The following is a 12,659-nucleotide window of genomic DNA, read 5'->3' on the forward strand; positions in this document are numbered from 1 at the left end:
CTTCATGAGAATAAAGTCTCCTCTAGATGTCTTGTTTTCATAAGCTTATCTCGGAGCAGTCCAACATGGTTTGCCAAAATGCTGAGGATGTGAGTGTTGACATTACTGTTTCTGTCTATCTCGAGCCAAGATCAACTGTAACTCTTTGACCTACCCAGTATCGTGTGAACTAGGGACTTGGGTTCTGTGGAGCTGAGAGCCAGCGTCATCAGCTTTGTTCGGCTATTTCACCTAAATCTGAATTGTACTGCTTGGTTTTGCTTAAGTTTGCCTTTGTATTGTGTTCAGTTCTTTAGCAGAAAGATAAACAGGACCTTGGGCAAATATTTGGCTATTAAAGTCGTCACGGGGATGCCCAGTTTCTCTTTCAGACCCCTGACAATCTTCATTTGTAGTTCCTGCCTCGTCTTCTCTCCTCAGTGCCCACTTCATCACTTATCACTTCACTATTTTAGTACCAGTCAAGCAATCAAAATCTATAGCTCACTGACATGCAAAAGGAGACAATGAACCAAGTAAAGGGTAACAAACGGCGGCCTCAGCTCTCCATGCTAAAGAACAAAGCCTTAAAAAACGCCATCTTGAACCATTCAGGAAACTGTTTTCCATGAGCAGAGTTGTCGACGGGGCCCATTTCAATACATCACATCTTTTCCTGTTTCCTCCCCACCTCCTGCACTACTGGCCATGTACTCCCACTTTGAAGGCTGCAAATTTTCCCCAGTATTCAAAATGTGGCTTCTAATTCATCTATAGATTCTGTGTTTCTGGAGCCAAGGATGAAACAAGGGCTTTGTCCGTGATGGACAAGTGTTCTTTACTTCCTTGCTCCACCCTAGCCTAGAGCTGTACTATTTGACACTGTTTTGAGGGGTCCTGTTGAATAACTATTTCCAAGGCATGTCTTTCTGAGCATTCCCTTGAAAGGTTCCTTGCACCTGTCTCATTAGACCAATATTTATGATTTATGTCTAGTTCCCTCAACAGTATGCCTTATTGAGGTGGCAGTCTCTCTGTCTCTCTCTGTCTCTCTGTCTCTGTCTTTTTGTCTCTGTCTGTCTGTCTGTCTGTCTACCTGTCTCTCTGTGTGTGTGTGTGTATATGCATGTGTGTGTGGGTGGATGGGTCTGGGTCTCTATCTCTCCCTGCCTCCAAAACTCTGGTTTTTCCTCTCTCTGAGACAGGATCTCACTGTGTAGCGTTTGCTGACTCAGAGCTCAGTATGTAGACCAGGCTGGCCTGAAATTCACAGAGGTCCTCCTGCCTCTACTTTCTAAATACTGGGATTAAGGCATGTGCAAACCACGCTCCGTTATTTCTGAGTATGTCCAGTTCCATGGTATGAACATGTCCAAGGCAGCCCAGCAGACTCTAGCTCTGTGGCTATTGAATTACTGGTTTGTAGTTTGGGCAAAGTTGTTTAGAATGTTTCATCTCAGTATTTCATTAGCATCAATGATTTTGGGGGTTACTCTAAGCTTTCAGATCCTAAGGCTTCTTTCTCGTGTTTAGGTTAGATCTCAGGTTGAGATCACACCATGACCATGTTCTTCTCTGTCACTGGTGTCGCCATCAACAATGTGGAATGTGGAGCTAAGTAGCAAGGATTGAAATCCCAGTTCCTTCATGTAAGTAGTGTGACTCGGTGTTCTGTGTAGTTCGGAAAATGATCTACAATAGCTGTATTTTCGGTTTCAAATTCGCGTGTTTATTAAGAATTTAGCAAGCAAAGTAAGAAAATGAAAGAGCCAGCAGCAAATAGACAGAAACAAAGCATAGCTAGGGAGCAAAATCTTCATCAGGAGGAAAGTCGAAAGTGGCAAATCTATCAGCTAGCATCGGTTTAGCATTGACCGCTGTTTAGATGTCCAGTGGCATAGGCAAAAGCATCACATACGGATGGGTTCAAATCCTTGCTGTGTCTCTATGCAACCTGACACATTACCTAACCCTGCTAAACCTCAGCTTCCCCATCTGTAAAAGGAGTAAAAACAGTAACTGCCATGAAGGGTTTTGAGAAGTCACGAGAAAACGGCAGTGCAATGCCCAGTACCCTAGGAGCTGTGCTTTCTCTGTACCACTCTGTACTGACGTGGAAAAATAGAGCACGCAAAGTCGGAACTGAAGACAATGGCATGGTCCTCAAAGATAGATTTTCCTTTCTTGCGCCCCACCCCCACATCTTTATGTGCAGCAAGCACCAGTCCCTTAGGTTTGCTACAGGCCCTATCTGGGGACTAGTTCCCCTCGAATCGGGTTGAATCAGCCTCTATGGGTGGTGTATTTGCACCGCCACAAACATTTATCATGGAAGTGACTCTAAGGTTCGATAGCATTGATACCTCCCGGAGCTGCTTAGATAGCACCTTCACTAGCAAGCTGCTCTAGTAAATAGCCCCCTGCCCACACTCAGGCAAGCAACCCCAATGAAACTCCATGGGTGCCAACAAAGATGGCATGAAACCAGGAAGGATATTTGTTCAGATGAAGGGCTTCAGCGGGAGTGAGAGGGGACTAAGAGAGGACAGTGGAGGTTGAACTAAATAAATACTTGACCAAAGTACTTTGCATCCATGTATAAACTTATCAAAGAGTAGATTACATACAATGTAAAAAGTATGGCTGGTTCTGTCTTCAGCCCAGACCTTCACCTACACCACAATCTTGGTGACTCCTGGCACGCTAGTGTTTAAGGTGCACTGACATAAGGCACGATTTTTTGTACCATTTTGAAGTCCACTGAAGTCATGGCGGCGAGTGAGAACTGTTCAATTCTATGGCTGCAGAATCAAATGCACAATTTGCCTCCCATATTTCTATTTCCACAATAAGCATTCGTGCTGTCGGATTTAGGGAGACTTCAGAAACCTAAAAGCAAATGTTTGTAGCTGAAAGAACTTGAGGGAAATATAAAGAAAAGAAGGTATAGCTTAAAAAAACTCTGTCTTTTTTAAGCGGTTATAAAGAGAATGTAAAACGCCATGCAAGGGCAGTATGGACACAAAAGTCTGGGGAAAATCAGTAGAGGAAAGAAAGAGCCCAAAGCTCCATCCAGGCGGCTGTGCTCCGCACCCCATCAGGCAGACTCTCTGAGTGAGCTTTTGAGCAAGGTTAAGAGTTCACAGCGAGACAGTAGCAGTTTCCACTTCTGGTCCCCAAATTTCAAGCTCGCTTTTGATTCCCAGGGGGAGCACAACACCTCTGTATTCTTAATTTTGTGGTTATTATTATTACTATTATTTACTGTGATGGGCTCTTCAAAATTAAAAAAAACTCCATCCCCCAACACCTTGGTCCGAACCTATCCTTCTGTAGGCTATGACATCGTATAGCCACTTCAACGTACCATTTCAGGCTTCTTCTGTCTCTCTGGGGTCCACCACAGTGAGGCGAAGCAGCTCCTGCAAGATCTCAGCCTCACCTGTCTTCTCTCTCTCCAGTAGCAGCCAATTGTCTCACATTTTTTCCCCTGGCTGTCAGGTCAGAAATGGCTACACCACTCAGTGCCCCCAAAGCGTTTATTGTCCTGCAGGGCCTTACACAATCCCACAGGAAGCCACGCTCAACACTTAGGCAACACTTGTTGATGTGATTGAATGCAATGGCCACGGAGACAAAAGCATATTTTAGAAAGGCTTCTACCACTGATAACTGCAGCTCCAGCTTTTCCCAGGCAGCTCTTGGGGACATGTGATAACCCGGCCTTTGTTTCTCGAGCTTTGTGCTGGAAAGGACAAGAAAATATCTTGGTGAAACCCGGCTTCTGACGCTGACTTCTCTCACAGGAGCCAGAAGCAGGAAATCATTAGGTAATGCCAAAGAGTACAGAGACTAAGCAATGAAAACTTCAGCCCAACACTTGGACAAAGGGGGCCCAGAGAACAAAAAACACAGCCCCGATGGTGCCCATAGCTACGTTTTGTTAAAGACTAGAAAGAAGTTTGGAATTGTCAGTAAAAGTGGGACCCAATATGATGCCTGCCTCTGAAAATGGTTAAAAACTGGAACCAGTCAGCAGGCCATGCACACTTTGTTTCTTCTGAGGCCAAACCTAGGCAAAGAAATGAGCTGTGGGCACCTGGTACTGCATGAAAATAGTGTCTGGGGGGACCTGGTCCTACAACACCACTTCCATTGCCACAGACAAACCTGCTGTCGGAAGACAGAAGGAACTCAAAGACTAGCAGAAATTCTACCAGTGTGCCCATAGGAAATGTGTTAATTTATGTCAGAGAAATTAGTCTAAAAATGGCAGTGAGACTGGTTTTGCTAAATGTTTGCTGTGCCAATGTCACAAGGAAAAAGTGTGACTGCCAGTTTTTCTTGATAGTGACCGCAGTTTGGTATTTGGCTTTTTTTCATCTGAATATTTTCTCTGGTGTATACTGGCTGGTCATGTATAACAAATCTAACAGCATTTAAATCTCAATCACTTATTATTTTGTGTGTGTGGATTATTTTTGCCTGAGTATGTGTGTGTGTGTGTGTGTGTGCAGAACATGCATGTAGAGACCAGAAAAGGATGGATACCCCAGGACTGGAGCTGCAGACAGTTATGAGCCAACACGAGAGTCCTAGGAATCAAACACGGGCCCTCCAAGAGCAGCCAGTGAATTAAACTACTGAGCCTTATCTCCATCCCCTGATGGCATATTTTCGAGTCAGCTGTAGGATGCAAGCAAATTATCCTTTCTTTATGCATTGATGTACTATATTAGTTAATGAATTGGTGGGCATGTTAATGTGTCTATGAGTATGTATGACCTGGTCATATGATGACGCCTTGTGTAGGCAATGGAGACTGAAGTCCCTGACTTTCCAACAAGCATTCTTTTTTTCCCTCCCTTTTATTTATTTACTTATGTTTTAAAAGAAAACAATCTTCTTTTTTCATTATACATACCAATTCAAGTTCCCACTCCCTCCCCTCCTCCCATTCCCTTCACATACCCTGCCACTTCACCCCCATCCAATCCTCAGAGAGGGTAAGGCACATTGCTTTGAGGAAGGTCCAAGGCCCTCCCTACTATATCTAGGCTTAGAAAGGTATTCATCCAAAGAGAATGGGTTTCAAAGAGCCAGTACAAGCATAGAGATAAATACGGTTGCCACTGCCAGTGGCCCCGCATTCTGCCCCAGCCATACAACTGTCAACCACATTCAGAGGGACTAGTTGGTCCTATGCTGGTTCCTTCTTTGTCTGGCTGGAGTTGGTGAGCTCCCATTAGCTCAGATAAACTATTTCAGTGGGTGTCCCCATCATGGTTCTGACCTCTTTGCTCATATTCTCATTCCTCCCACTCTTCCACTGGACTTTGGGAGCTCATCCAGCAAGCATTCTTTTAAGCAGAGGTAGGGTTAATATCACTGCTATTCTTTGAGTTGGTCAAATCATGGAGAGCCTGCCATGTGTTATCATTCTGGTTGAGATTGTAGTCATGACAGGAAACAGAGCACAGACCCAATGACCTGGTAAAATGATTTAATTCTATACCTTTTTCCATATTGTGATTCATATTTATTTCATGGCTTATATAGGGCAACCTGGTAGATGGCTTTTAGAATAAGAATAATTCAGAGAAAGAGAAGGAAGGGATGGTAAAAGCATGGAAAAACCTGGGTACTATCTTTTGGGATTTCAACACTCCCCTTGGGTCTTGAAACATTCAAAGGCAGCAAGAAAGAGTAGTTTCCTCTAAGTTAAAATGTCACAGATTTATTTTTTCCCCTGCTATTTCTCCTGAAACTTTCTTTGGCTCTGCATTTTCCATGGTTTCAGATAACTGCCAACTTTTGATTCCAGTTGCGTGATTTAATGTACTCAAATTATAGTCTTTGTTATCTCCTTTGGCAGGCAAGATCCTTGGCATTTTTTTTGCATGTAAGCAACAGCCAAAGGGACACAGCATGGGATTTGACTTTGTGGCATGAAGAATCTTATTCCCTTAAACTTCTGGTATTGTACCTGCTATAATTGAAACAGACAAAGGGAGAAGGGAAAGAGGGAGAAGAGAGGGTAGACAGAAGAAAGAGAGAAGAGAGGAGAGAGGGGGAGAGAGAGAAAGAGAGAGAGAGAGAGAGAGAGAGAGAGAGAGAGAGAGAGAGAGAGAGAGAGAGAGAATATGAATGAATCTCTCCTGTTAGTGGCTGATCTCTATTGTTTGCTATATTCAGCACTTGGGAGGCAGAGACAGGTGCATCTCTGTGAGGTTAGGGACAGCCTGGTCTACATAGCAGTTCCAGGACAGCTAGGGCTACATTGTGAGACCCTGTTTGAATTATTGTTGGAGGCCGTGTTGCTCCAACACAGATAATTATGTTTTATTTTTAAACTTTTTGATAATTTTATACAAGTATGCAATGTATTTAATCACACCCACTCCCCTCTCCTCCTTCTACGCTGGCTGTCCTCTTCTTTCTAACTAGGTCTCCTTCTACTTCCCTTTATGTGCGGGGGGTGGTGTCACAGCTGCCGTGAGTTCATGATTATAACAGCCATGCCACACGCAGAAGACAGGGTTCCATAGTTCTCCTCTTCATCCTCCGGCGCTCATCATCTTTCTGGCCCCTCTTGTAGGCTGTTCCTTGGTTCTTGGAAAGGGAATCAGACCATACCTGTCACATTTAGAGCTGAGCAGGTGAAAGTTATATATTCTCAGCACTTTGAGCAGTTATGACGAGTCTCTACATTAACTGTGTCACACCGCAATAAGAAGCTTCTCTGGCCCAGACTAAAAAAAGCACTAATTTATGGGAATAAACACAAATATTTAGAGGACAGTTTAGCTACATGCCTATTTAACAAAACAATAGTAGACTCACAACTAGGGCCTGTGACTTTCCCAGCCATAGGACTTTGACCAAGTTTTTATTTCCAGGTATATATTTCTTCCCATGGAGTTGGGCCTCAAAGACAAGTATATGTAGTTGGTAACTCCACAAACGATCTTGCCACTATTGTACCAGTGGGCATATGAGGCATAGAAGGTTCATATTGTAAGAATATGTATTGGTTGGGAGCTGCCGCCGCGAGGTCTCTGGCCAGTATCGTTTCCACCTGTCCACAAGCATGGGAAATATCTTTGCAAACCTCTTCAAGAGCCTTTTTGGCAGAAAAAGAAATGTGCATTCTCATGGTGGGCCCTGGATGCTGCCGCGAAGACAACATTTCTATACACACTGAAGCTGGGTGAAATTGTGACCACCATTCCTACCATTGCTTTTAATGTGGAGACAGTTGAGTACAAGAATATCAGCTTCACCATGTGGGATGTGGACGACCAGGACAAGATCCGGCCACTGTGGCGCCACTACTTCCAGTACACCCAAGGCTTGATCCTCCTAGTGGACAGCCATGACAGAGAGTGTGTGAACGAGGTCCATGAAGAGCTCATGAGGTTGCTTGCTGAAGATGAGCTCTGGGATGCCGTTCTCTTGGTGTTTGCCAACAAACAGGACCTTCCCAATTCCATGAATGCGGCCAAAATCATAGACAAGCTGAGGCTGCACTCTCTACGCCACAGGAACTGGTACATTCAGGCCACCTGTGCCACCAGCGGGGATGGGCTCTATGAAGGACTAGACTGGCTGACCAATCAACTCCGGAACCAGAAGTGAACCAGACCCCTCGCTCCCCCTCACTTCCTCTTCTCCACCCTCTACTTTCCTCTCTGTGGTCCTGAGTGCCAGAAGCTGTCTCCATGGGTTGGTCACAGTGTGCATTGCACTGTGCTGTACATGTGCAGATGCAGCCTGCAGGCAGGTTTTTATCTGATGTAAATAGTTTGTTTCCACTGACGCAGTCTCTGGTACTCCTATGCAATATTACTTAGCTTTTATTTTTATTCTAAAAAGAGCATCACTGTCAGTACTGAGAAGGGATTTGATGTAGGGGCACCTGGCCTCCCGGAGCCATTGGACTGTAGACTGGTGTCAGTATCCATTTGGTGGTTGGTTTTTACACAAACTCAGACAATTTTTTTTAAAAAAAAAGTTAAAAAAATACAGGACAAGAACACTTGAACACACAGAATGGAGACTATGCCTAGTGTAGGTTTTGCAGTAATGGCCTGAATGCTAGTCCATCGGATCACCTGTTCCCGCTGTGGGAACAGGAAAGAAGGTGGACAAACCACCATCCGCTGCATGATCACAGTAGAGCCCCTGTGACTCGCCTGTCTTTGAGTCACCCGCATTCCATAGCATTGTGCTTGTACTTGTACTCACATGGTCACCTAGGGGTGGGCTGGGAGCCATTGTGGGGTGCAGGGCCTGGCTTGTATTTGGTGTGCAGCTGGGCCAGGTGGCAGCCTACATACCCAGCTTACTTTTGGGCCCACTTGGACGAGCTGGCAGGAGGCCTGGGTCTCACCAGCAGGAGCGCATGCAAGCCGGGAGGGTTGATCCATTCCAGACCCACATCCTGGAGCACCCCCATCTCCATGTGTGAAGAAGCTTCCTCCCTCAGCCTGCAAGGGTTCGATTTGCCATGGAAAGACGACCTCTACTTTCTTCTTTTGTATTTTGATAAGCACTGAAGAAGCTGGAGCTGTTAAATTTATCTTGGGGAAATCTCAGAACCGGTTTATTTGGTGTCATGGAACCTCTTACTGTTTTCAATAAAAAATTAGTAGTCAAAAAAAGAATATGGCTCCACATCTGTGGTAAGACCACTGATGGCCTTCTCCAGCAGCTGCCTGCGTAGCACCTTCTACCTCTATGCTAGCCAACCGGGAAGAATCATCCAGCTCTAACTATTACTTTAAATATGATTCTTTTGGGTTTTAACCAAGACCCCTTGGATTTCAGAGACTTCTATTTCATTGTTAATGTGTCCATCTCTATTTGGGATATCTAATAGATATGCCCATTTTAGCATGTTGAAAGCAGACTTCCTGATTAATCCCTACAACTACTTCTATAGTTTCACCTCTTCAGTTAATAGCAGCTCCACCCATCCATCTAGTGGGTCAATCCAACAAGCTAGGCTACATTTTTATTATTCTTCCTTACAAACTCAATGATCCATCTATCATGAACCATGGCTAGCACTATCTTCTAAATGTGCCAAATATTGGACCACTTTTCAAGACCTCTCTTGCTACTTATTGGTCTAAACTGGAGTTATCTCTCACAAGTTTAACATCAGCTTGGGCTACATTGAGAGTTCCAGGCCATACTAGTCTACAAGTCTGTTGTAAAAACCCAACGTTGATATGGGATGTAGCTTGGTTTACTAATGAATCTTATCTTGACCATCCCATCAATACTACAACCCCCACACTGACCTAGCATGCTCAGTCCTCTTACCCTTTTCTCCCCAGTAGTATTAGCTTTCCTATGATACAATGCATAATTTCTAGTGTCTCTCTTTACTAAAGTGTAAGTCTACAAGGGCTCCGACAGCCTTCTTGTAGGCCAAGATTTCTGGCATGGGCAGGTGTCCATTGGGAGTTTAGCTCCATTACTTGTTGTGTGTATTTATTCTGGTATTAAAACAACATGCTTAGCAGTTGGGATCTGAGATGGATTGTTCACACTCATAGGAAATTAGTATGAACATATCACCTCTCTCAAAGATGCTTGTGTAGCAAACCTTGTGTTCAGTGATGAAACAAACAACCTTCTTCCCTGTGAAAGGAGATGGGTGTGTGAAGTGTGCATAGAGAAGCCTGTTATTTCACTTTTGTTATGACATTTCTTGTTACCTATGACACCTTTATATAAATTGTTGACATCTAGTCGTGTTTACCCCAGTTCCTTGGTGGAAGGTAAGTATTTGAAGCCTAGAAACAGAAAAGTGAGTCAGTCACACCTGCTTTCTCAAAACAAAATCAAATGGAGTAGAGCAACCTTGTCTTAAAGAATTATTGCGGGGGATTGCCTTTACTATGTAATGGCAGAACTGAGCAATTATAACAGACTTATGCCTATGAAATCTCAGGTGTTCACTAACGGGCTTTCTCAGAAACAAAATTTGCTAACTCATGCCATAGAAAAATCCTGCTAGCTGTAGGACTGTCCTAGTAGCTTTGAATTGGGTTTGGATGCTCTGTTCTATAGATACTGTACCACATACTAGAGTCGGGAGCAAAGAGAGGAGGAAAAGGGGAGTAACTTTATGGATATTTTCCAGTTTTCCTTCCTATTTGATTGTAATGTTTTTACAAAATTTTGTTATGAAATATATGATAGAAAAAGGTTAAAAGAAGTCAAAACACCCATATGCCTCCACCTACATTTTACAACTAACATTCTCCTGACGTTGACTTTGTCATGACTTTATTTGCCCATCAACTATGATATTTTTGTTGTACTTATTATCGGTGCACTCAAAGTAAGTTGTAGACATCAACGCATGCCACCCATAAACATTTCAGTAAATCCAGTATTAGGTAGAAATTATTAAAATCAGATTTGACCTTTACTTCAATGCTGTAATCCTCAAAGCCATCTTCTTTTGGTCAGAAGACACAGTTTTACAAAAGTTGAAAGCTGAGAAAGGTTATCAGGGTAAATAAATATCAGGATCTTCAGTCACCTACATTTCCCTGATTCTCTAGTTCAGAGATGAATTAGCCTTTGATGGCCAAGAGTGTTTTGCTTGCGATGGAATCTAGGAATGTTCCTTGACTTCAAAGAGAGGGCTCTAAGCTGCTTTTTGGGGGCATTTTTTCCAGAATCCCAGAGAAAAGACAGGAAGAGCATCAATGCAGCTTCCGGGCCAGAACTTGCCATATCTGTCAAAGATGTTCTCAGCCAGGTGAAGGTGAAGGTCTATGTACCCGCCTTCTCTGGATAGAACTGGATGTCTTCAACCAACAAAACACTGGCCTCCATACACTGGTGCATATGACATAATTAGACTTTGATTAGAAGCCAACTGATTTTCTGGGTTAATAACTCTGAATTTCTAACATGGAATATTCCAGAGATACTGACCCTTTAATGAATAAAAGCTTTGTTGCCCGGGAAAGCAGTTTATCCAAATCCACAAGCAAGAACATGTGTGTTGATATCTTAAAACAGAAAAATAACTGCAAACAATGGAGTGTTTAAGATGGCCATACAGTTGTATGAAATAATGCCTTTGGAAAGATATTCAGTGTTATAAAGATGAAAATCAGTATGTTGAATAAAAGGCAAAATGTTGGACTGGGAGTGTAGTCCATCTGGGAGAGCGCTTGTCTAGAAGCACAAAGCCTGGAGCTCGATCCTGGGAACTGCATCAATCAAGCATGCTGTTACAAGCCTGTGATCCCAGCACTCAGGAGGTGGAGGCAGAAGGATCAGAATTCAAAGCCATCCTTGTCTGTATAGTGAATTTGAGGTCATATAATCCTGTTACAAAACCAAAACAAAATGTGTGTCGGGGGGAGATATAACGAACATATGTTGACAATATGGGTGTCTTTAAAGATTATAGTAGTGTATTTGGAGTCATTTAGGAAAAGCTTTGCTTTTTTGCCATATCAGCACAAAGTTTTCTTTCGTGTTGCTCAGGATTCCAAGGGTGATTGGTGGTCACACATCCAGCTGCCTGCTGCATGGACTCACTTGATTTCAAATGACAATGGGAAGAAGGCTCAGAGTTCAAACAGACAGTGTTACACTTCTCATCTCTAAGATGGACTCTGTTCATAGTGAAACGTTGTCTGGCTTCTACTCCATTTGCAAAAATTCTCCCCCCTTCCATCCTTGTTTTTCCCCCTTTTTCCCCTAGCTTTTCAGAAGCGCTCTTTCTCTCTCTCTCCACCCACTCCCTATCTGAAAGGCCTACAAAGAGAACTTCTCTGCTCTGCTGTGACTACACATGCCCCTGAATTTGTCTCCTATTTTGAGAAATGTCACTAACCTTCTTTGGATGTAGAGGTGGAGTAGCTTTTGAATTCCAGAGAAATTTCCAAAAAGGTGTCCCCTGAAACATCACCCTTCAGGGTGTCTTCAGTTCTTTGGTCACTAAGTGATATTTGTGACAGCCAGCTGTGTACTGGCACAACTGTACTTTGGAGGCATCTGCTGTGGCCAGTAGGAGGGATGCAAAACTTTAGTCTCTAAATTCCAGTTAAGTTAACGATTGTTTGTCTCGCTTAATGGCTTGTTGTCTTTAAGTTGATTTAAATGGACATAACTATTTTCTGCAAGGTTTGTCAGTCAGTAGCCTGGAGCATTTTGAAAATCAATTTTTCTCCTATGATCCGAAAAAATTTTCCAGGTAGTCATTTTTATGAAACGAACTCCCCTGAAATTGTTTAGCTTAAAAACACTTGACTTTGTGAATTGGGAAGTTGGGAAGAACAACGTTGGATGTTCAGATTGTATCCATGTGGGATTGACTGGTGCAGCTGGGGCTGGAAGATCCACTTTCAAGGTGATTTGGGTCTTGGGCTTCATTTCTTCTCATGGTGTGCCTCCCTCCAAAGATCTCTTTTCTGTGGACTGTGGGCTTCTCCTGAAATGGTGACCTCAAGGTCATCACTCTTTTTTGTTTGTTTTGTTTGAGACAGGGTTTCTCTGTGTAACCTTGACAGTCTTGGAACTCACTCTGTAGACCAGGCTGACTTCAAACTCATAGAGATCCCCCTGCCTCTGCCTCTGCCTCCTGAGTGCTGGGATTAAAGGCATGCACCACCATTGTCCAGCACGGTCATCACTGGTTT

The 12,659-nt window shown here is 43.5% G+C and overlaps 1 protein-coding gene and 1 pseudogene across 2 annotated transcripts in view; one reads left to right on the forward strand and one right to left on the reverse strand.

Annotated features, from left to right (window-relative positions):
- Nucleotides 1-3,516, reverse strand: part of Bmx (BMX non-receptor tyrosine kinase) — a 62,563-nt gene extending 59,047 nt beyond the window's left edge. Inside the window, exon 1 of one of the 2 annotated variants that reach the window (XM_075957048.1) lies at nt 3,347-3,516. In XM_075957048.1, the coding sequence (XP_075813163.1) occupies nt 3,347-3,349 (3 nt within the window). In that variant the 5' untranslated portion in view covers nt 3,350-3,516. The remainder of the gene's footprint in view (nt 1-3,346) is intronic. The other variant, XM_075957047.1, reaches the window with a different exon arrangement.
- Nucleotides 3,517-7,069: 3,553 nt separating this feature from the next.
- LOC142840807 (ADP-ribosylation factor 1 pseudogene) lies at nt 7,070-7,653 on the forward strand (annotated as a pseudogene).
- Nucleotides 7,654-12,659: the final 5,006 nt, after the last annotated feature.

The sequence above is a fragment of the Microtus pennsylvanicus genome, chromosome X, assembly GCF_037038515.1.
Source record: "Microtus pennsylvanicus isolate mMicPen1 chromosome X, mMicPen1.hap1, whole genome shotgun sequence".
NCBI lineage: Eukaryota > Metazoa > Chordata > Mammalia > Rodentia > Cricetidae > Microtus > Microtus pennsylvanicus.